The sequence below is a fragment of the Sorex araneus genome, chromosome 1 (genome assembly GCF_027595985.1).
Source record: "Sorex araneus isolate mSorAra2 chromosome 1, mSorAra2.pri, whole genome shotgun sequence".
NCBI classification, from domain to species: domain Eukaryota; kingdom Metazoa; phylum Chordata; class Mammalia; order Eulipotyphla; family Soricidae; genus Sorex; species Sorex araneus.
The window spans coordinates 262385093-262410797 of record NC_073302.1 but is presented as its reverse complement, the minus strand read 5'-3'; the positions used below and the strand labels follow the sequence as shown (position 1 = coordinate 262410797).

General features: G+C 35.8%; 1 protein-coding gene across 8 annotated transcripts in view; it reads left to right on the top strand.

The window, feature by feature from the left end:
- The window catches only part of PCDH9 (protocadherin 9), a 995059-nt gene that overhangs the window by 639222 nt on the left and 330132 nt on the right, over window positions 1-25705 (top strand). For 4 of the 8 annotated variants that reach the window (XM_055138126.1, XM_055138117.1, XM_055138106.1 and 1 more), the window contains one exon: window positions 3157-3232. In XM_055138126.1, coding sequence (XP_054994101.1) covers window positions 3157-3232 — 76 coding nt within the window. Of the gene's footprint in view, window positions 1-3030; window positions 3233-25705 lie in introns of all 8 variants that reach the window. The other 4 variants (XM_055138101.1, XM_055138091.1, XM_004604000.2 and 1 more) reach the window with 1 other exon arrangement.

Sequence of the window (25705 nt, the reverse complement as noted above, 5' to 3'; positions counted from 1 at the left end):
CCACTTTCTCAAAGTCAGGAACTTGTTCAAAGACATAAAATACCTTTTTCTGGGTGAGTTTCTGCAAAGCAAGAGCTCTGAGACTTGAAATCTTGGTTTGGCTCCTCACTTGACTCTCTTTCCCAAAACCTTCACAATATTTTTGAGTCCTTCCTGGTTGACACAACAATAGTTCCCAAGACATTTTGAATTCTTGTTCTGCATTTCAATTGATTTTAATAATTTCTATTCATTCAAAATAATCAACCATGTTTTTTAACTTACATCAATCATTGTAATAAAGATCAATCTGCTTCATACCATACATATGCATTTTCCAATTCTTGGTTCAAATTAATACCTATTTCTACCTTACATTAGGTTGATAAATTATGCGTATTTTGGGGAGGAAATTAGAGTTAACACGCTTGAATCAGATTAATTTGGAAATCTGTCACTGTCACTGTTATCCCATTGCTCATTGATTTGCTCAAGTGGGCACCAGTAACATCTCCCTTGTGAGACTTGTTGTTACTGTTTTTGGCATATAGAATATGTCGTGGGAAGCTTGCCAGGCTTTGCTGTGCAGGTGCGATACTCTCGGTAGCTTGCCAGGCTCTCTTAGAGGGGCAGAGGAATTGAACCTGGGTTGGTCAAGTGCAAGGCAAATGCCCTACCTACTGTGTTATCACATATATTCATAAATTATAGTAATATAAGAACTTTATTGCTCTAAGTTATAAGTCTCATTGAAAATAATTTTTCATACTAAATTTATGCAGGTTATTATTTTTACTCATAAGGTGGTGAAGAAATGTAGTCTGGGATATGTGATAGGTGGTGATTGAAATATTTTTGATAAAAATGTTTCACTTTTTATTTTCAGTATAACTATATTGTGCAGATTCTAGTAGGTGCTCAGGATATTTAAGTTCTAATATAAATAGAGTAAGACTACTAGATTTAGATATAGTCAGTTACAATATAGATACTGACCATGAGAGAAATACGTAAATATAATTACCAACTCCTATATTATCTTTCTCTTGTATTTTGAATTATTTTATAATTGTCAATTGCTATTGAGAGGTATTTCTCCCAGAAGTAAAATATTTCAGTCAGAGAAATTATAGATACTTTCTAAGCAGGTAATTTTAAAAGCTGTGTTTGAGGAAAAAGAAAGATGTTTGCTTGCAAGCTGTTGATCCTGGTGATGTTTGGCACTACATACAGTCCCACAGAAGCTTCCAGGGGTCATTTCTGCACACAGAAACAGTAATAATCTCTGAGTACTGGGGTGTGGACCCAACCCCAAAGCCAAGTATATTATTGTCCTTAATTTTTAATACCATTTTTACTCACAAGGACATGCTTATACATTAAGGATTGTTATACTAGAAACAACAAACAAACAAAAATACCCCCCAAACGCAGAATATAGAAAATACTTGTACATCATATTTTATTAAAGGATTAAATGCACACATGAGAGGAAGCATTTTAGTAAATAAAAATGATAGTGCAACCTTTTCTATGCAAGGAGAAATATGTTTTAAATATTAATATTTTGTTTGGCTTGCATATTCTGGGGCACTCATCTAGGCACGTTTTGAAAGCTTTTGAGAAAGGAATGATGGCACTGAGATAGTTAGGCATGAAGGTGATATGTGCTACAATAGACTCAATTAGTACCATTTATGATTATAGTTTATGTGATGTCTGCATCAGTTCATTAAAAATGTACTGATCTATCAAATCATTTCACACAGGTCATTGAACAGCACTAAAGTGATATCAGCTCTTCCCCATTATGACTCTGAGCTGGATTTGAACCAGTAGCTCACAGGAAATTGGCTATATCCTACTGTCAGTTTATAATAACATTGAGTAACAGTATATCTAGCTACAGTATTTTACCTCCAACATTTTTGTAAATGTCTACAATGCATAAATTAAATTTTGAAAAACATTTTAGGAGTTATAAAATCATTTAAATGCCATTATATATTGCCTGCATATTTATAATTATGCACACAAATAAATTTTAATATAAAATATTTAGATCCTGTAATCCTGAAAGTTATTTAGACTCTTAAAGCAGCATGAAATGGCAGCAGTCAGACATATATCACAAATTTACTGCTCTCTAATTACTTGGAACATATCTCTCTGATACATAGTTATGAATATTTTTAAACTCATATATTCTCATTTGTTTTAGATTTTGGGTCACATGTAGCACTGTGCAGGGTTTACTCTGTTTCTGATCAGGGGTAACTCCTGGTAGGGCTTGAGGAAACATATGAGTGAGGGCATTAAAGCAGTGTGGGCAAGTGTGACACTAGCACTTGACCCACTGTACTACTCTACAGCCCCTTATATATATCCTTATATTCTACATGGACTAAGCCAGTTAAAATAGCATTTACCACAAAACAAATTATATGTACTGAGGCCCATGGTTTTATTTTGTTAAAACACTAATATTTCCATTCCTTGAATACTTATATGCTTTAGCTCTCATCTGATAGTGATATGCAATAGATGCCAACATGAAATATTTTTCAGGTGCCTTTCAACTGGAATGTTCTAAATACAAGGCCTAGAGGTAATTTCTAGGCCAGTGAGCAACAAGGATTCCTTTACAAAATGACTTAAAACTTCAAGTAAACACACCAATTGGTCTTCAAATGAAACCGGAAATTTAAATTATCTATTTATTCAGATCTAAGAAGCATTTACACATTGGAATATTTCTACCATTTTTCAACTACCCTATATATTCATTCTGCCGCTCTCAAAACACGTTTTAAATAGTCTAAGGTTTATTCTTTTATGTTTATATTATACAACAATGAACTTCTTCCTGAAATCTTGCAACTTGGTATTTACCGGTAAAGAGCTAGTAAGAAATGTTTCTGTATAGACTCGTGCCAAGTACTATTCATTTTGCTTATACGTTGTATTGTTGAAAGTTGTTTAGATTTTGTGTTCCATTGAGCCTGCTTTGGGGAGAGCGTTAATCAGCCTGTCCTGTGATCTTCTTTGTAGTCGCAGCGCCGCGTTACGTTCCACCTCCCTGATGGCTCCCAAGAAAGCTGCAGTGACAGTGGTCTAGGAGACCACGAGCCGGTGGGTAGTGGAACCCTGATCTCACACCCTCTTCCTCTGGTTCAGCCACAGGACGAATTCTATGACCAGGCCTCTCCGGACAAGAGGACCGAAGCTGATGGAAACTCTGACCCCAACTCTGGTGAGTCACCTTCGCGTTTTGATTTCCTGGCATTATGATTTCTCTTGTGCAATGACGTTTGAAATAGCAATTCTGGAAAGCAATGGACAGCATGTTTTTTTGTTCATTTTTTCCCCCTGTTTTATTGCCAATTTCCTGTTATTTAAATGTATCCAGTACACTGTGCTTGATATACAGTCTGCTCAAACTGTTTGATTCATTCTAATATATGAGCCATTATCAAAGAAAACGCTACACAGCTAAATTTATAAGAAGCTATTCGTTTTGCGACACCTTGGTGGCCAATGTAAAGACACTTTAGTGTTTTGGAATTGATAATATGCAGTCAAATAGAACAAAGATAGTGAAGAAAAATAAATATATTAATATATGTTGATAATATAGGTTTTAGTGCATTGAGTAGAATACCACTTTCAGTGGACACTTATAAAAGATTTTATGATTATTTAATACTGTTGGGGGATAGTAACAGTATTTGGATTTTACTTTCTTGGATCTATTTCATTATTTGGATACTGTCTTTAACTTATGAAATAAATAAGATGACCACAGATTTAATTCTTTTTTGTAATATTTTTCTGACTTTGGCCACCTCAAAAAAGGTTCTCAGCATAAAGTCTGAGACCATATTTATTGCTTAACCATTGGAGAAAATTTTTGGATATTACTATGCTTCTAGGTTATGGTTTTAGTGAAAGTAAAAGTTTTGTTTTGTTCTGTCTCTTACTAAAAGGAAATTTGTTACTGCACATTTATTAGGATTAAATATTTGATATGTCTTATATCTATATTAGGTGCTTCTGTATTTGAATAAAAGTATGTTTGCTAATTGATTATACTGGGAAATTGGAATATGAGATATTTAGCAAATTTTGTAATTCACTATTTCTTACCATTTTTGATAATGTAGTGTCTTTCTATACATATGGTTAAAATAGAAAGAGAGTGTAAGAAGCATGAGTGGTTATTGTAACTAGGCCAGTTGTGGTAGTCCTGCATTTGTGTCTTTGAATTCATAAGTTTCAATATATTTCTTTGTTTATTTGTTCTTGGGGCTTCACCTGGTGATCGTCAGGGTTTACTCCTGGCACTGTACTCAGGGATCATACCTGGTGATGCTCAGGGGACTATATGGGATGCCGTGGATCAAATATGGGTCAGCTGTGTGGAAAGCAAGCACCTTACCTGTTGTACTATCGCTATAGCCCCCCAAATTCATAAGCTATTAAACAAAATGAACATATATGTGAATTTTGAGGTCATCCTTTGCACATATGATTCTGTCTAGAATTGTGTTCTGATCTTTTCAGGTTACTCCAACACATGCTTCTCTTCTCTCTCAAATGTACATATGGGGTTACATTTGCATCCTTTTTCTGTTCCTCTTTCTCCTTACTCCAGACTATCTTAGATAAAGTATTATGTGAATTCCATTATGTGAATACCGTCACTTGATATTATATATTTGGGTCTCATAATGTACATCAATACATTTTTTTGACTTCACATATTCAGAAGACCAGACATAACCAATAGGATAACCTCTAATCACATAGCTTTTGGGAGAGCAGAGCATTTAGTCTATCTAGGTTATTTTTCTTAATCAGTTTTATCTTTATTTAATTCTAGTTTATTCTACTGAATTACCATCTCCCCCTTATAAAAAAATTGGGTAGGCAGGACTTAAAACATTTTTTCTAAACTAATATATTGTGTTCTATAATATCCTCAACAACTTTGAAAATGACTCTTTTGAACATATTATAATTTTTTTTTGCAGAGCCTTCAACTAACTCAATCACGTTTATCAAGTATCTCTGAGGCAGTATATCTTGGTAGTGAAAGCATCCATTTTCACCATTGGGACAGAAAGTATACACTATAAAGAAAATAGAACTCCAGTTGCCCTTGGAGGTTGCCAGTTCTTACATTATTTAATAAGACACAAGACTTTAACGTCGTTCATAATTTTCTAGAGCTGAATTAAATATATACCCTAATATACTAAGAAATTCATACCAAAGTAGTAACTTATGTTAGAATATGATTATGGTATATTATCTTAAAATTCTATCGTCACATTTTTGTAATTAACTTTGAAGAATTTGTTCAGTGAGAAACAGTGTAGTTAAAGGAATAGTTATCAGCTAGAATAATGTTTCTTTTTTATTTCAGGAGTATTTCTTTTGTTTCTGGTGGGTCTTTCTCTGTGGTCTGATAAATCTTGAACCATTATTTGTTCTTCATATTTCAATAGCCACATATTTTAAGTAGTTCACTATTATTATAGTTATTAGTTGTCAGATAATTATATACTCATATAATTTATATTGTAGTGCTTCTTAATAAAAATTCACTAAATACAGGCAATGATTTGGGGGGGAGTGTAGTTGGCCCGCCCCTGCAGAGATTACTCCTGGCTTTGCACTTGTACACTTGTATTAGTCTCGGTGGGGCTCAAGAGATAATGAGTTCCTTTTATTTTTTTTTTTTTGGCTTTTTGGGTCACAATCGGCAATGCACAGGGGTTACTCCTGGCTCATGCACTCAGGAATTACTCCTGGTGGTTCTTGAGGGACCATATGGGGTGCTGGGAATTGAACCTGGATCGGCTGCATGCAAGGCAAATGCCCTACCTGCTGTGCTATTGCTTCAGCCCTGACCATATGAGTTTCAATGCATTAAATACATGCTGATTACATGGAAGGAAATATTTTACCTGCTATACTAAGACTCTGGTCCCAAACAAGCAATAATTTATAGAATATGCTTTTTTAATGGAATTAATGTTATAATATCTAGGGAAGCTTTTGAAGACTTTAGGTTTTAGCATAGTGTCTTGATTTTCAGCACATATACACATTTATTAAATTATTGTATCCTTCTTTTCTTTCAATTTTATTGAAATCATTGAATCAATGGAAACATATGAATGATATTTCATAACAACTCTGATATTGATATAGATGTAGGGTAGGGATAAAAGCTTTTACATGAAATTCCAAAATGAACTGAAGTTGTTAACAACCTATAATTGGTGTGTTTTGCAAACAATATGTATAATCTAGAGAGATTGTAGATTTCAACTCCATATGGAATTATACAACTGAATGTGGGGTGGGGGGGTGGTCATGAAAAAATTGGCAACCGTAAAATGTTCCTGAATGTGCAATAAACAAAAGCTAATTCAAAGTCAATTTTGTAATGTCTCTGAAGTGCTTCTGGCAACACTTGCGTATGTTGCCTCTCTAGGGTGAGAAAAAGTTTAAGAAGGCCTGATCCAGAGAAATCTTTATTGCATGTACATGTCTCATGCTAAATAGCTTGATGTCCTAGAAGCAAATCTTTCATTTTTTTCTTTCATCTTTTAAGATTCCTAATCTTCCTTTCACCGAGGCAAATTTTTTCCCCCTCCTGTTCTCAAGGGTTTATAATGTGTCAAAAATAATTGAAATATTTTGTTCTTTATATTTTCTGCTTAATTGGATGTCCTCTGAGACAGTCATTTTTCCACTTAGCTAATATTTGCCTCAGAATATCTTGCCTTTATTCTGATCTTCCAGTTCCCTTTAGAAATACAGTCACCTTCACAAGATGGGTGAATAAAGGTGTTTCTGTGAGCTGTTTCTGAACCCTCAAGCCTATTTGTATGGTGTGTCACATAACTCTGATCTCTACTTACTTCCGTGTACTCTATGAAGAATTAAAATCAGCACTCTATACCTAAATGTGTACATGCCTTTGAGTCTGTTACAAGAAGCATGATATAGAAAATTTCTCTTATCCTAGCATTTTCAAACCTGTTCTTCCTATCTAGGATATGAAAGAAAGTTTATATATATACATATATGCATATATATAATTGGATAATTCCTAGTGATTTTATTGCTCTGTGCCTCAAAATCACAGTTCATTCTCCCCGATCCCAACTTCATAGTTACCAAAACCCGTACTCTCCATAGTAGACTTAGAAGTTTGAAAAACAAATGAATGATTTTATTTTTGAAACTCATCCTCTTTTATGCAGTAAATATATAGCCACTATTGATTTGAGAGAGGTGGACTAGGTAAAGGGGATATCTACCAAAAAACAACATATGTTAGTATTTCAAATTTTTTTTACTTGATATATGAAATGTTTTTATTTTATTGATTAAACTTTCACAGCATGCTACTAAATCATAGTTGATCAAAATAAAAGTGAGTGAGTAATAACAGTTTCTTTTAGACAAAATTGTTTTATCAAATTATATGGTTGTGTATCTCACACTGTTAATTATTAAATATCCTAAAATATGGTTCACTTAGAAAATGAAAAATGCATGCTTATTTAATATATCAATTAAAAGAATGATCTGAGGCATTGTTGGTGACTGTTGGTCACGTAAGTGGTGAACAATAGGACTTCTTCTATTTTAGGCATCGGAAGTCCTCTTTAAAACCTTTGTAATTTTCTTTTTTTTTTTTTTTGGTTTTTGGGTCACACCTGGCGATGCACAGGGGTTACTCCTGGCTCTGCACTCAGGAATTACTCCTGGCGATGCTCAGGGGACCATATGGGATGCTGGGATTTGAACCCGGGTCGGCCCCGTGCAAGGCAAACGCCCTACCCGCTATGCTATCACTCCAGCCCCAAAACCTTTGTAATTAATGTCAGTAATGTTTATGCTTTAGATGACAGCTGTTAATTTTACTAGTAATGGGATTTGGATTGAAGTTTAGTTATAAAATAATCTTCATTAGTGTTGATTCCGAATGTTGGACTAAGTGTAGATATGTACATACATTTGTGTATGTATATATACATATATATATATGTGTGTGTGTGTATATATATATAAGGGCTGGAGCTATAGCACACTGGTTGGGCTTTTGCCTTTCATGCGGCCGACCTGACTTCTATTCTTCAGCCCTTCTTGTAGAGCCCGCTACTGATAGTATCGAGCCCACTCGGCAGAGGCTGGCAAGCTATTCGTACGTATTGGATATGTCAAAAACAGTAACAATAAATCTCTCAATTAGAGATATTACTGGTGCCCGCTCAAACAAATCGATGAGCAATGGAAATGACAGTAAATATACATAGAAACACACATATGTACATAGGGGAATTGTGGTCATTGGTGGTGGGAATTGTACACTGGTGGTGGGATGGGTGTTGAAACATTGTATCACTGCAACCTGCTCATGAATAGTTTTGCAACAGTAATTCAACAAAAAATAAATTTAAAAAGTTCTTAAAGAAATTTTTAATACTTTTTAAATATATTTTAATTAACACAATTAAATTCCATCTTCTAATCATCCATATTCATCTGTTCCTTTGATCTGCATGTTGGTTTTTTATTATCATGCTGTTTTAATTTCTACCACTTTGTAGTACAGTTTGCCATTGGGGAAGGTGATGCCTCTCAACTTCATTTTACAAGGATTGCTTTAACTATTCATGGAGGTTTGTTGTTATATATAAATTTTAGAAATGTTTGATCTATTTGTATGAAAAATATCATGGGTATCTGTAAAAGACTGCATTAACTCTTTGTAATGCTTTGGGGAGTATTGCCCTTTCGACAGTGTTAATCCTCTCAATCCATGAGCTGGGGATTTGTTTCTATTTTCTCATGTCCTCTTTTATTTTTTGATGTAGTGTTTTTTAGTTTTCTTTGTATAGGTCCTTTACCTCTTTTTTTTATCCTGATTTACTTGGTTTTCTAGTTGTGAATGGGATTATTTTTCTACTATCTCTCTCTTTTCTTTTTCATTTTATATATATATATATATATATATATATATATATATATATATATATATAGGAATGCCATAGACTTTTGGGTATTGATTTTATAACCTGCCACTTTAATATACCAATCTATTGTTTCCAGGGGATTTTTGATAGATTCTTTGGTATTTTCTAAGTATATTACCATGTCATCTGCAAATAGTGAAAGCTTGGCTTCTTTCTTTTCTATCTGGGTACTCTCATATCTTTTTCCTTGTATTTCTGCAAGTGGCAAGTACTTCCAGTACTATAATGAATCAGAGTGGTAAGAGTGTTTAACCTTGTCTTGTGCCTAATCTTAGGGAGAAAGCCATTTGTTTTTTTCCCCATTGAGAATAATGTTTGCTGTGAGCTTGTGGTATATGGATTTGACGATATTGAGGAAGGTTTCTTCAATTCCCATTTTGATTAGAGTGTTCACCATGAAAAGGTGTTATATTTTGCAAATGTTTTTTGTACCTATTGATATGATCTTAAAGTTTTATCTTTTCTTTTATGGATATGGTATATTATATAGATTGACTTGCAAATGTTAAACCATCCTTGCATCCCCAAGATGAATCCTGCTTAGTCATGGAGTATGATTTTTTTGATAAGTAGAAATATTTCATTTACTAATATTTTGTTGAGGATATTTGTATCTATGTTAATCAGAGACATCAGTCTTTAATTTTAAGTTTTGGTGGTATCTCTTTGTTCTTTGGGAATCATCTTTGCCTCATAAAATCTGTTTGGGAGTCTTTTTTTTTTCTTTATTTTGCTGGAAAAGCATGAAAAGGATTGGCAGTAGGTCCTCTTTAAAGGTTTGAAAGAATTCACTAATGACTCCATATGGGTTTGGGTTTTTGCTTCTGGGAAGACTTTTGAATACCGTTTCAATTTCCTTGACAGCGATCGTTCTCCTTAGGTATTTCAGATATTCTCAGTTCAGCCTTGGGAGTTTATAGAAATCCAGGAATTTCTGTATTTCTTCAGTATTCTCTTGTTTTGTGCTATAAAGACTTTTAAAGTAATCTCTGATGATCCCATGAATTTCTGTAGTTTCTGTTGTGATGTCCCCTTTACAGTTCTGATTCAGTTTACTAGGTTCCTATCTGTTTCTTTGTGAGTCTCACTAGTGGTTTATCGATCTTGTTTATTTTCTCAAGGAACCAGCTTTCAATTTTTTGCTGCTCTTTTGTACTTTTTTTTTGATTCCAGCTCATTGATTTCTGTTCTAAGTTTTATTATTTCCTTCCTCCTAACTGATTTGGGCTCCTTTTCTTGGTCTTTATCCAAGATCTTAAGCTGTGTGGTTAATTTATTGGTGTCTTTTCTTCCTTCCTGATGAATGCTTGCAGAGCTATAAACTCGTCTCTTAACACTGCTATTGCTGTGTTCCACAAGTTCTGGTAACTCGTGTCCTTAGTCTATTTATTTCCAAGAATCTTTCAATTTCCTCTACAATTTCCTCTCTAGCCCACTGGTTTTTCAGTAGTGAACTGTTTGATCTAGATGTTTGATTTGATTCTCTGTTTCTGTGTTATTCACTTTAATTTTCAGTCCATCATGGTCTGAAATTATAGTTGATTCAATTTTTCTCTTCTTAAGTTTATGACGGTATGCTTTGTGACCCAGCATATGGTCTATCTTAGAGAATGTCTCATGTGCACTGGAGAAGAATGTGTATTCAACTTTTGGAAAATGAAAAACCTTGTGTATATCTATTAAGTTCCTCTTTTCCATTTATTCTCTAAAATAAAGTATTTCCTTGCTGAGCTTTAGTCTGGTGGATCTACCGAGAGTTGACAGAGTGGTGTTGAAGTTTCCAACTACTGTTGTGTTGCTATTAATGTCTTTCTTCAAGTCTATTAGCATTTGTTTTACGTATTTTGCTAGTCCCTCATTAGGTACATATACATTTAGGAGTGTGAGTTCTTCCTGATGTACAGATCCCTTGATCATTAAGAAATGACCTTCACTGTATCTTACAACCTTCTTCCACCTGAAGGATAATTGGTCTGATAGCTACCCCAGCATTTTTGAGAACTGTTTTCCAACCTTTGACATTTAGCCTGTGTTTTCTTTACTTGTTCATATGTGTTTTTTGCAAGCAGAAAAGTGTTGGGTTCAATTTTCTAATCTATCCTGCCACTCTGTGCCTCTTGATTGGTGCGCTCAGTCTATTAACATTGAGAAAGATTATTGTGATGAAGATTTGAGCCATTTTAATGTAAGAGTTTGGTTGTAGTACTAGGGCTTGTCTTATCTTAAAGCAGTCCATTTAGTACTTTTTGTTACAGTGGTTCTTAGTCTATTATAGAAAACTACTCCCGCATGTGAGGGATGTGTGTTCACAGGCTCTGCTAGCAGCTCTTTCTCACTGTCCACCAGTCCTCTCAAACCCTGTTTATCAATATCTCATGTTTATTCAATCTTTCCTTTCTCCAATCTCACTCATTGTTCCTTCCTTGCCCCTCATTCTTCAATCCCAGCTCTCTGAATTTTGCTAGTATTGCTTCTCTTGGATTCTGCCTCTCTGGACTGCGCTCTCAACCCCTATTTATATCTCTCCACCTTGCTCTCTGGGCCCAAGCTCTACCTGGTCTGGAAGCAACAACAACATAAGGAAATCCTTCCTGATGGCCCACTTGCAAAATACCACTTAAGGTATTTTTCTCCTTTAGTTATTTTGTGTGGACACAGTAAGAGATACATTGAAGCTTATAGAGCAGCTCTCCTGGGAACATCTTGCCACAGACTTAGACTATAGTTCTCGGGCCAGATTAATCATTCCTAACCCTAGCAGGGTCAAAATCTAGTTATTACTTTTTGGATCATGACAGCATCTGTCCATGACCAAGCTCTTAATTTATAGTTAAGCATTAGGCACTTTGGCCAGTCCCATCTCGATGCCAGGGTAGCACATAGCTCACCACTTGCCCTGGGTCCATACAGTTCCTCATCAGGACCCTGTTCTTAGGGGTGCTGGAAGTAAGGGCTTAGGTTGAGAGAACAGAAGTCTAGGAGGAAAGTATCATTTAGAGTAAAATGACTCCCACATAACAAAAGCATAGCATTTACTACTGTTTTCCTATGCCCATACAAAAAGGACATTGCTCTGAATATACTATGCAAAGAACTTAAGGAGAAGAGAAAAACAATATTTATAAGTCAACGGAGCACAAAGAAAAACATAGCAAATAAACACAGTGGAAAGGGAGCACTGTGATGGGAACAACCCAATAAACCTAAACTACCTGAGGCTATGTTATCCTACAGTCTATGAAGTTCCTGAGTTGTTATATGTGAAGTTGTGTATTATTCCTTCAAACCTCAATGAGAATCTGGGTAAAGTATTCTTGGTGAGGCATTCATTTCATTCATTTTTTTCACGATATTTCTCCAATGACTTTGGTCCTGGAGGATTTCATCTGATAAGTCTGCTGTGAATCTTAAGGATGCTCATTTATTAGTAATTTCTTTCTTTGATCGTGACCCTTCCCGTATTATATCTCTATGTATAGTTTTTGTCATTCTGATTATTATACATCTTGGGGTATTTTTACTTAAATTTCTTTTAGCTGGTACACTTCTGGCATCCTAGATTTGGGTGCATACACTCTTCAGCTCTGGGGATTTCTCAGCAATGATAGCTTTTGCAGTTGTTTCTTCCTGTGCCTCTGGTACTCTAATGAATCTTATGTTGTTCCACTTGACTTCATCCTGAATTTCTCTTATCATCTGTTGGTTTATTTTGAAAATCTTTTCAATCTTTTTCTGAAGTCTGGAGAGTCTTTGCACTTAGTATTAGTATTAGAACTCACTGATTCCTCAGCAACTATCATTCTGCTGTAGAGACCTCCCAGAGAATTTTTCATTTCACCTACCAGATTTTTCAGATGTGTCATTTCTGATTGTATTTTTGTTTTTATTTCCCTTATTTCTGCTCTCATACTATCTTATATTTTATTGGTGGTCATTACATTGTTTGTTTGAGCTCTTTATGCATCCTTATCTTTATTTTTGTATGCACAGGACATGTTCTAGATTACTCTTGTTGTTCACCGTGATTCTCCTTCAACATGTAATAATTTATGCCCACCAATTCTCCTTTCTGAATATTTGAAGTTTGCCCATTTTTCAAACCACACTTTTCCTATTACAGGTTTTTAATGAATGTGTAATTTAAGTTTCCTAATTTAAGAACATGTGTGTGTGTGTGTGTGTGTGTGTGTGTGTGTGTGTGTGTGTGTGTGTTTGGGCTGGCGCGATAGTCCAGAGGGTAGGGAGTTTGCCTTGCATGCGGCTGACCTTGGTTCGATTCCTTTGTTCCTCTCAAAAAGCCCAGCAAGCTATCAAGAGTGTTTTGCCCTCACAGGAGAGCCTGGCAAGGCCTGGCATATTTGATATGCCAAAAACAGTAACAATAAGTCTCACAACGGAGACATTACTGGTGCCTGCTCAAGCCAATCAATGAACAATGGGAGGACAGTGCTACAGTGCATGCATCCTTAGGAGTTTCATTCTAAATTCCTTTTCAGATGGCTTATATAGCTCATTACTACTCATTAGGTCACCTGGGCCAGTTTTTTTACTTACTATGACTGATGGGTTTCTGTCTTGCTTTATAATTTTGACCTTTGCAGTCTGAATACTTGCGCGCAATGTCATTTTTATTATTTTGGTGGAGAATGTTGATTGAAGCAGATGCTAATAGATTATTGGTCTAATATGTTTGACTGGTCAAGTTTCCTAGTGATTTCAGAATAAGGGACTAATTTGTGGTTCTAATGGGATATGATTAGGGGGCGGGTTATATGACCTGCTTGGGAGACTGTGCCCCCTAGTTTTCTAACCTGGAATATCATAAAGTAGATTTCATCAGTTGCCTGATGCTTCTTTCCTTTAGAATTTAGGGCTAAGATATTTAACCAAAATATTCAGATCTGCTTTCCATAGTACCTGAGAAAGGAATTAAAGTGCAGGGCATGGCATGTTTATTTTATATATGTTTCTGTACGGTAGGCATTTCTGAATCTTAGAGCATACATCCTAGAGCATTCCAGACATGCCATAAAATTGGAAATATTTCTTGAACTGAGTTTTGTCATTATTTACATATACAAAGATTTATCCAATTAGCAAATAGCTGAAAATCATATTTATTTAAGAAATTAACTTCTAATATTATAATAAATTTATATAAAATCCAGTATATCCATTAAGTCGAAGAAAATACTAAGAGAAATTTTTAAGATTGTTGTTTTAGCAAGTATAACTCACTGATGATTGTATTCTGCAGGCTAAAAACAAACAAAACTGTCTTGAGATGATCAAGTTGGTAGTTTACTACCACTGATTTATAATTAAGTCTCAATTTAGTCCCATTGAGAATCTTGAATAAAGCTATTTTTATATTTTGTATTTTAATGATGCTTTAAAGAATTTTCTTCTAATTATCATGTGTAAGCTTGTATATCATACTTTATTAAAGCTCTGTCTGTCAATGCTTCTGACTATAAATGAACTATGTTATAAAGTAGTTAACTCTTCCTCTTCTTGTTGTGCCTTACTAAGGGCAGTTGTGATACATGGTGATACTTTGGAGTAATATTTATTAAGACTTTTTTTGTGATTCAGTGATTCAAGAATGCTAAAATATAGTGTGAGAATAGTGCCCAAAGACAGTATAAACAAGAGCGAGGAAGATTGGTTTATGGTAGGATGCTTCCCACAAGTTGTGAGGGAGTGCAGTTAGGATAGAGAAGGGATCACTCTTACAACACTAATTGAAAATACACTCTGGATAAGAATTGCATGCTGAAAGGAGGTAAAGTGATGTGTTGAATGGAGGCAAACTGATACACAGGATGGTCTTTCAGTAACAGTATTGCAAACTATAGTGACAGAAAGAAAAACAGAATGGCAGGGAGTGTCTGCTATAGAGGCAGGCTGGTGGAGGAGGAAAAGTGGAAAATAATAAGAATGAGATTTGGGTAGTCAATCAAGTAGTAAGGTCCATTTCTTTGGAAAAATCTTGATTTATTAACTAAATATCTGTATTTAACAAAATTTTACAATGTATTTTCTTATAGAAAAATAACATACATGGAAATACCCTGGTACAAAGCCAAGGGGAAAATGTATTCTGAATGGAGAGATTGGTCTTCATCAGATATTTCACAGTACTTTATTGTTTCTCTATGTATCACAGATGAATTAGGTGACCTGTTTTGTTTCTTTTTCCTCTAACATATACCCTCTAATTTAATGAAACTTAAAGCAAATGACATAATTTTATCCTTTCTTATAGCCGTATAATATTCAATTCTGTATCAATACCATGACACTTTGATTCATCTATTGGATATTGGGGTTGCCTCCTTGTGATGTTACTCTCCTTAGTACAACATTAAACATGATGTACACAAAGTTTTTTTAAATTGATGTCTTTGTGGTCTTGGGATAAGTGCCAAAAACTGTGATCATGGTGTCTATGAGGAAGCCTTATTCTTACTGTTTTTTTTTTTTTTTTTTTTTTTTTAATTCTTGGTACTTAGGGACACCTTTTGGTGTTCAGAGCTTACTCCTGCGCTTAGGGAGGGAGGATCATTCTCCTTTTTTTTTTTTTTGGGTCACACTGGACATTGCACAGGGGTTACTCCTGGCTCATGAACTCAGGAATTACTACTGATGGTGCTCGGGGACCATATGAGATGCTGGGTATTGAACCCGGGTCAGCTGCATGCAAGGCAGATGCCGTATCCACTAAGCTATCGCTTCAGCCCCACGGAGAGCTCATTCTTAGTAGTGTTCAGGGCACCATGTGGAGTGCTGGGGATCAAATCCATGTCAGCTACATGCAAAGCAGTGTCCTGCCTGCTATGCTATCTCCAGGCCTTATTCTTAACATTTAAAGATTACCCACGTAGTTTTTCACTGAAGTTAAAGCAGATGCAGTTTCCACTAACAGTGAAAAAAAAATGATTTTTTCACCACATCTTTGCTGGGACAGGTTCCAGAGTCTTGCATATATGCCATTCTCACTAGTGTATCTCACAGTAGTTTTGATTTGCTTTTCTCTGATAAGAAGGAATAATGAACGTATTTGTATATGTCTATTTGTGGGCTGTCCTCTTCAGTGAAGTGTCTGTTCATCTCCTCTTCATGTTTTTGTTTCTATTTCTTTATTTTTTAAATGGCATTAGTGATATTTTTTGTTAAACTTTCTGAGTACTTTATGGAATTTGGTTACTTGGTCTTTATCTGACTCATGATGGTGCTATATGATGACATATGAATATTTTCTCCCATTCGGGAAGTAAAAAAATTAATTAATTATAAAAATAGATGTGTTCTGTGCATTGCCGGGTGTGACCCGAAAAGCAAAATAAAATAAAATAAATAAAATAATAAAAATAAAAATAGATGTGTTAATTTATATATACTATTCGATGTACCAAAAACAGCAACAACAAGTCTCACAATGGAGATGTTACTGGTGCCCACTTGAGCAAATCGATGAATGGGACAACAGTGCTACAGTGCTGCAGTGCTATATAAAAATCATTTTGGTCAATTTAAAAATTATGAGTAGTTGTGGCAAGATAGTTCAGCAACTATGGATCTTGTCTTGTAGGCAGTCGACCTAAATTGAATCTTTGTCATCATAAATGGTCTCATAGTAACATACGGTCAACTGACCCAGTCCAGGAGTGATTACTGAGCGTAGGGTAGGGGTAAGCCTTTACACAGCAAGATGTGGTACAAAAAACAAGAAAAACAATAAACACATACTACCATTTAACTTTAAAAACATGATTTAAATAACAATTTATTATATATGCTTTATATATTTTAGAAGATGATTTCACCTTATTTATTAATTGAGGTAGTTTAAAAGTGGCTGGAAAACGTGCAGAGAAACACATATTCTTTGCTGGAATATTTTATCTTTTGAATATGCCCTTAGTTCTCCAAAAGAACTAATTTTGATTACTTATTTGAGAAGTCACAAAAGTGTGTTTAGTTCTACAGTAGAAAAATCTGAAGGAACAAGATGCCTCCTAGTGTAAAATAAGGGTAATGCCAACTTTTATTGGTGCAATAGAACTGATTTTCTTGACTTTATGATTGCATGCAATTCATTCCTCTACGGATTTTGCATTTAAACGATTTAAACGCAGGGCCGGGCGGGGGGGGGGGGAGAAAGGATTTTCAGCCAGTGCTCAAGGACAAGTGGGTCTCCCCCAGCAAAACTCAACCTTGTAGTACAGTTCAAGTGTTAAAATGCTGGTGCCCAGTTTTGAGCCACTGCTGTATTCCAGCAGAGTGGGTGGCCAGCATGACCACACCTGGTGTTGCTTGGTCAGGCTGGGGATTGAATTCAGGTCCTGTGCATGCCAGACGTGTGCTTCAGTTTTGAGTTATTTTGTTCCTCTAAGACTCTAAAGGATCTTAGCAGGTATGATTTGCCCAAGAGGAATAAAAATAATTTTTTGTTTAAGTGTATTTATAATAAAGAGAGAGTAATACTCATAACAGTTAAGTAAATTAGTGAACAAGTCATATGTTTAAAAAATGAGCTTACTTGGTAATGTTTGAATTCATGGAATTAAGACTCCCAACCTCAATAAATGATATTTTGAGAAAATAAATGTAAATGAATTACTCATTTAAAGATAAATTGTCATAAAAGATATTGCATCTCATCTGTAAAAATGAATAAAATCAATTATTAAAGAATTGAAAGTAGTTTGCAATATTTTAAGATACTATAGAAAGGGCTGGAGCAATAGCACAGCGGTTGGGCATTCGCCTTTCACTCTGCATACCTGTATTCTATTCCTCTGCCCCTCTCTGAGAGCCTGACAAGCTACCCAGAGTATCTAGCCCCCCGGCAGAGCCTGGCAAGCTACCCGTGGCCTCCTCAATATGCCAAAACCCAATAACAATAAGTTTCTCAATGAGAGACGTTACTGGTGCCCGCTTGAACAAATCGATGAGCAACAGGATGACAGTGACAGTGATAGAAAGCCAACTAAAACATCCTGTATTTTTCAAATGTTATTTTAATTTTTTGTATTTTTTTAAAATTATTATTCCTACTATTTTTGAATCACCATGAGATACAAAGTCACAAAGTTGTTCACCATTGGGTTTCAGTAATACAAAAGTTCAGCACCTAAGTAATACTGTTTCAACACCCGTTCTCTTGCCAGGGTTGACTTTTACATGCTCTATTTGCTTTCAGTGTCTAATATATAAGATTTTTAAAAAGCTAATCACTTCAAAAGAACCTGTGTCAAAGTGCAAAGAAGGCTGGAAGGAGTGTGGAGAGAGAAATGAAGAGACAGTCTAAATTGTTTCGGGAGTACAAAGGCTTTTGTTTCATGTCCTAGTAAATACATCAGCCTAAACTACACAAAACGCCATTTAAAAAATTGTAGTCGGTGTGATTTGCAATTCTGTTAATTATAGGGTTTCATATATTTGGTGCTCAAGCACCACCCACTCTGCAAGAGTGTCCATTTTCTACTATTTGAAACTACTATTTTTAGTCAAATCAAATAAGATAATGAGGGAAAATGTGTGTGCAGGTTAATTGTTGTGGTGCTAGATAACAGAACACAGATCATATATCTTCTGTTTGCTGGCGTCATGACCTTGGGCAGGTTACTCTGAATTTGTGATACCATCTGTATCCTAGGATGATGACTACATTATCTCTGTCCTATACTCATTGTACGGGCTGTTACGGTTTCACATCTTTAACTCACTTAACATAGTTCTCAGTCCACAGTAAACTTCAATTATATGTTATTGTTATAAAAACTAAAATCAAACCAACACATCTAGCAATTTTTTTCTTTAATTGGGTCCTTATAACCAATAAAATAAGTGTGAGTGTGTGAGTGGCCCGATACTTCTCTTCCCCAAATTCAAATTTTTTGCTATTTGAGGCAAGACATGTGTTGTTGTTGGTGTTGTTTTCAGTTTCCTAATCATCAGGCTAATACTTTGTTCTACATTACAACTTAGTTTCATAGTCAAATTTTGTTTCCAAATTCTATAATTTAGCACTAGCTCTTTGAAATTTTATTTGTATTTTATCTAAGAAGACCCTAACAAGATTATTTGATATTTTTAAAGAATCAGTATAATGACACATAAGTTTGATGATGGTTTAGTTACGTATAGGAAATATTAATAAGTCTTTATGTATACTACTCCTTTCCCTTTGTGACTATTGTTGTTATAAGTTGTTGTAATGACCAGGAGTCACACACCTTAGCTGTGGTGCTCATACATGTTGTGCTGTAGTGCTCATCAGCCTTCACTCTGCTTCTCACATCTGTCCTTATTCAGGGGTTGCACATCTTGGCAGTTGTGCATCTATGCATTATTTTATGGTGCTCATGAAATTCCATAGTCCTCTGATCTATCGATCTCAGAAAGCGGTGCTGCTAGGTTCATGCACCAAGCAAGACAGGCTTTCTAAGCCACTTTCTAAGCCTCTATTCCCTAGGGCCTCCCCAACTCTTCAATATCCAAAACTTCTAAAATTTGCTTAAGTTGCAAACTTCTGCTGATTTATTCCTATTCATTATCCAGAAAAATAACTTACCTTTTGGAATTAATTATAACCCATCTCAAAGTCAGATTTGCAAATTGGTGACATAATTTTGGACAAATTTGATAGGTAATTCTTGCAAATCAACAGTGTTGTGAAAATTATAATAAGACATATAGGAGATAATTTGGAGGGTTGGATTTCATGCACAAGACTCAGGGAATAACCTATGGCAATGCATTGTTCACTGGACACTACCAGGTGTGACCCTGATTTTCTGCAGCATCACTGAACCCAACCAAACAAAAGAACATCTCTGGGACATAGCATGAGTCATACAGCTGAATAGCAGCTGGGGTGGTTCCTGCCTACTTTGGAACTACTTGAAGGATATCTATTCAACCACTACCACGCAATAACTGTAAAAATTCATGTTACATGCCAACTGAAATAAATTTTTGAACCATGAACTTTCTAATGTATAGGCACTGGTTTCATTGACTTTTTGTATGCATTTGTGTTTTGACATGCACAGGTATTTTATCATTTTTAAGTATTCAAATAAAAACATGTTGCATTTAGAATCACAGTGTAAATCAGTTTGAATTGCATTTTACAATATTCTTTTAATGAATTAAGAACATGGCTTAAGTAAAGGAAATAAGTGAATTATATATAATTCATATAGTTTAATATGCAGGTACAGACTTCAAAATATTAATATTTTATTTTTTAAATTGCATACTCCATGGTATGCAAATGTGGAAAAAAAATCCCAGGATTAAAATAAATGGTGGGGTGCCATGAGACAAGAAGCTCAAGTTTATGATGTTCCACCCATTGGAACTGGAGATTTTGTCTACTTAACCTGAGTTTTAGATTGGAGCGATAGCACATTGGGTAGGTCTTGCTCACAGTGGGTAGCATTGCTCACAGCTGACCCAGGTTTGATTCCTCCGTCCCTCTAGGAGAGCCTGGCAAGCTACCGAGAGTTTCCCTTCCGCACAGCAGAGCTTGGCAAGCTACAATATGCCAAAATCAGTAATAACAAGTCTCACAATGGAGACATTACTGGTGCCCATTCAAGCAATTCGGTGAACAATGGGATGACAGTGCTACCTGATTTTTATTGGGAGGTGAGGTGACTGCAAGGGTCCCTTGGAACACTAGTGGTGTTTAAGCGGGCACTTCGGTAATGGCTGTGGTATTGAAAACTATGCATGAAAACTATAATTAACAGAACTGTAAGTTTTGGTACCTCAGTAAAAATGTAAATAATAAAAAAAAGGAATCACCCATTGTTAAAAACTAAAGCTCGCGGAGGGGCGCAAGCACTCACGGGCTCTCCGGGCAGCTCTGTCTCACCGCCCGCGTTCGGTGCCCTGGAACTGCTGTGTGTGCTGTCGGTCAAGGGCAGGTGACGGAAGGAAGAAGGACAAACTGGTTGCTCGATCCGTTTATTTCATTCTCTCTCCCTGCTTCTCTCCCAGCTCTTGGTCTCTCTCAGGATCTGTGGATCTGGCCCCCATGGATCTGGCCCCCCAACCCACTCTTACAACCTAGTTAAATCTCCTCAGCATGAGGGGGTTGGGGCATACACATAGGTGTGGTCCCCATCAATAGGGTAAGGTTCATTTCCCTTAGGGGATGCTTCTCCTAGGACTTAATTCTCTTTCAGCAGGAGGATCCACCCAAGGGCGGAGTCCCATGAGAGTGTTTCTCTTCTCCTCAGCCAGCAAACATATAAGAATTCATAATATTAATTATTTTGTATGGACACAATAAGAGATGCATTAAAGCTTATAGTATTGCTCTCCTGGGGCCATCTCAATCTCAGACTACAGTGCTCAGGCCAGATCAGTCTTTCCTATCCCTGGCAGGGTCCCAGTCTCATAATTACTATTGGATCATGACAGCATTTGTCTATGATCAAGCTCTTAACTTATAGTTAAGAATTAGGCACTTTGGCCAGGCCCATCTCGATGCCAGGATAGCACATAACTCATCGCTTGCCCTGGATCCTTCCCGTCCCACGTCGGGTACCCTACTTTGGGGTGCTAGGAACTGAGGGCAACTGAGGCTTAAGTGGAGAAAGCAGATGCACGGGAGGGAATAATATTCGAGGCCAATTAATTCCCAAGTTATAAAAACATAATATTGTCTTCTCATGTCCATACAAAAGGACGTTTCTTTAAAGTAAATTATTTAAAAGGCACAAGAAGAGGAGAAAGGCAATATTAACTATATAAGTTAGTATAAATTCAATATAAATTCAGTATCCTAGGAAGGTCTGACCTTGCAAATTAGCAGAGTCAGATTAAGGGAAAGCCGCCGCGGATTAACTCTTTTGGGGAAGAGAGCATGGAGAAGTGATTATAGCTAAACAAAGGGATGGGAGAGATTCGGGAACACCTTGATGGGTGAGACTGGGGTAAGCCTAAACTCTGGGAAAAACCGGGACAAGCTACTTGTGGCAAGCAGGGAAAGAACAAAGTAATGTCATCCTACAACCCATCATATTTCTGGAAGAACTGTGCCCCATTGAAATATTTTTCAAAAATACTTTATAAAATCGCAGAAAACATTTTTATATGCATTTAAAGGATTCTTCCTTAAAAGAACATTGACTTTCAGTTTAAGCTCAATCATTTCTCAAATGATTGAGAAATGATTAAAGAATATCTAGTAATGTATTTTCAGTAATTTCCACCAAGTAAATTATAGATATTTATGATTTAAAGTAAGAAATTTACTTTGGGGAATAAGAAATAGTAATAAAACATATGCAGTAAAATCTTTATGTGTGTAATACAAAGCTAAGAAGGAAGGACACTGGTTTCTAGTTTATTGGTTTTACTTGATTGTAGCATTATTAGAAGACTTTTAGGAACTTGAGTTTGGTTGGTGATTATAAAAATTAGTATAGAAATTATTTTGGATTTTTCTTCATTTTTTGTCACACCTGGCAACGTACAGGGGTTACTCCTGGCTCTGCGCTCAAGAACTACTCCTGACTGTGCTCAGGGGACTAAATGGGATGCTGGGAATCAAAGCTAACTTTGATTTGGGGCTGCTGCGTGCAAAGCAAACTCCCTACCCTCTGTGCTATAGCTCCAGCCCAAGTCCCGGTAAATTTTGTGTTTAATTATCAATAAGGTCTATGACCCTGCACTTCAGAAACGGAAAAATTCAAATGACACTAGTCATGTGTTTTGTGTTGTGTAAAAAAAAATAAGTTTTAGTTTAGTTAGAAACTAAACTAAACTAAACTAAGTTATTCATTTATTGCTATTTTAAGTTTTAGTTTTAGTTTAGTTAAACTCTTTAGTTCTGGCTCTTTCTCTTTCTCAGAAAGCATGTTAAAAGTCTTAGAAATAATGTAAAATTATTTCTGAAAATCTCTGACAGATAATTAGCTCGAAAATTCCACTGTTATGTCAGTGATTGAATAAATGTCATATTTCAGGGATTAGGTGTGAGAACACTTCCAATCAAAATCAGTGTTGATTTACTGAAAATACAGTTTAAATAAACAAGTGAGAAGAAAACCTATAGGTATTTTTATTTTTTATTTGTTTTTTTAAATTTTATTTTATTATATTGAACCACCGTTAAAAAAATACAAAGCTTTCAGGTTTAAGTCTCAGTTTATAATGATTGAACCCCTATCCCTTCACCAGTGCACATATTTCACCACCAAGAACACCAATATACCCCCTCCCACCCTGCCCCCATCTACGTAGCTAATGATATTCACTTTATTCTCTCTATACTTTGAATACATTCAACATTTCAATAGAGAACTCATTATTATTATTTGGAAATTTCCCCCAGCAATCAGTCCTGCTGAAAAGGCATCATTTAATAATTTCCTTTCATTGCTGAGAATGAAGATTTTATGAGCTCGCGTGGCCATGACAGCAGCCACGCGGTTTTGGATTTCTGATATTTTAGTTCAGTTCACAGTCTAGATGCATTTCTGTAAGAAGCCGCTCTGGGTGCCAAAATGGGTTAGAAGACCTCTTGGATCATAGTCTTTAGGAGCAGAGGGTCTGTTTCGTGAGCAGCAGCTCTGATTCTTATCTGTGCCAAGGGTGTGCCGGTAATGCCCTCTTCCCATGATCACCTATGAGCCACAACATTACAAAGTTCCTACCTCTGGGTGGAAGTCTTAGGGGGTGGCTCTCGCCATGTAGATAATGCTGCCGCCGCCATTTTCTGCACAGAAAAACAGGGTGGAAAGGGAAAATCCCTCCCCGGCGGCACATAGTCATAGTACAGCTCACAATCTAGATGCATTTCTGTAAGAAGCCACTCTGGGTGCCAAAATGGGTTAGAAGACCTCTTGGATCATAGTCTTTAGGAGCAGAGGGTCCGAAAACCTATAGGTATTTAATGGGTTATATATTATTATTTTTATTAACATATGAAATATATTTTAACAGTATAGATAATATTTTTATTTACTCATTAAGTCTCAAATAAACATTTAATGCTATTTTTATATTTTGAGATTAAAGGCAATATAAAAGAAAACATCTGTTTTAATATCTGTAATATTTCATTATAGAAAGCCTATTAAAATTAACTAAATATGAGTGCTATACAGATATAAACATTTCCATTTCATTTGGTGTTTTATTTTCTATTTTTCTTATATATCTAATTTATGTATTTGTCTTTTACCAAAGGAAATGTGGCTAGAATCTTCTGAATTATTGTTAGAAATCCTGTTATGTGGCACTCATTTTCACTGGATCTCATAAGCACCTTAATAGAGTGTTTCCTTTCTCCATGGCTAAGAATCTCCATCCTCTTTGACCTTAGGTACAAATGTGATCACCCCAGACAGTTCATCACCTAGTAGCAGCATTGCTGACACTTTCTTATAGATGTTATTTAGTACACACCAAGTCGAGGTCTCCATGGAATAAAAAGGAGGAAGTAAAGAAGACCTTGAGAGGCCCTTTAGCTAATCCGTTTGCTATAAATCAAGTTTATATTCTATAGCACTCATCCTTTTTCTATTTTTCTTACTGACAAATGTTTTCTCTTTTTCCCATCTCACAATTCAAGTCACTGAGTTTGATCTTAACCTTTTTAATTTATTTCTCCACTATTTTAGGAATCATTACTTCCATTTTGTGCCATGGTGATATGGAAGTCAATGGAGCAGTATATCTAAAGAGTCCCTTGGTTTAATTCTGGATCTGAGTGTTGCTTAGGGCATCTCCTGCTTGGAGGAATTTGACAGAACCATCTTCTATTAGCCTTTAGGGTAAGGTTCAAGTTCTGTCAATTCCCTTTGCCTCTTTTCTAGCACTATTAGTTTGGGGAATAGGAGATTTGAGTGAAAGATGTGAGGAGCCCTTGTACTTCAAGCAGCTGGAACAAAATAGTAACTGTAATGATACTCTGCTACCAGTTACTCAAAATGAAAACACACTGTTCAAATGCTAAATTTTGTTTTTATTTTTCTATTTCATGTGCTTATATATTGGTTTAGATCATATATATGTGAGAATGTAGAATTAATGCAAATCAATATGTATCCTTGTAGTTTTAGATTTTTCAATATCCGAAAAGAAGCTTATGAAAATTACACAATAAGGTGAGAGCCCTCCCCACCCCAAGGGACCCAGCCCCAGCAGCCAGCCTCCACTACCCCACTACCGCCACACTTCAGGCCACTTTCCACACGCTCGGGCAAGCCTCATACATTAGTGAACATATTTCTGGGCACATCATCACAAAGGGAAATATATACATATGCCTCTTGGAGATCCCGGCAAGCTACCAAGAGTATCCCACCTGCACAAAAGAGCCTGGCAAGCTCCCCGTGGCGTATTCAATATGCCAAATACAGTAACAATGACAGGTCTCATTCCCCTGACCCTGGAAAAAGTCTCCAATCATTGGGAAAAATGAGTAAGGAAAAGCTGCTAAAAATCTTAGGGCTGGGATGAATGGATATGTTACTGGGACCTGCTCGAGTAAATAGATGAACAACAGGATGGCAGTGATACAGTGATACACAATAAGGAGATGAATTAGTATTAAATATAAGGGTACTATATAAACTTATTAAAATCAGATATAATAGAAATGGAGCTATTTAATGTATATTAATATTTACATC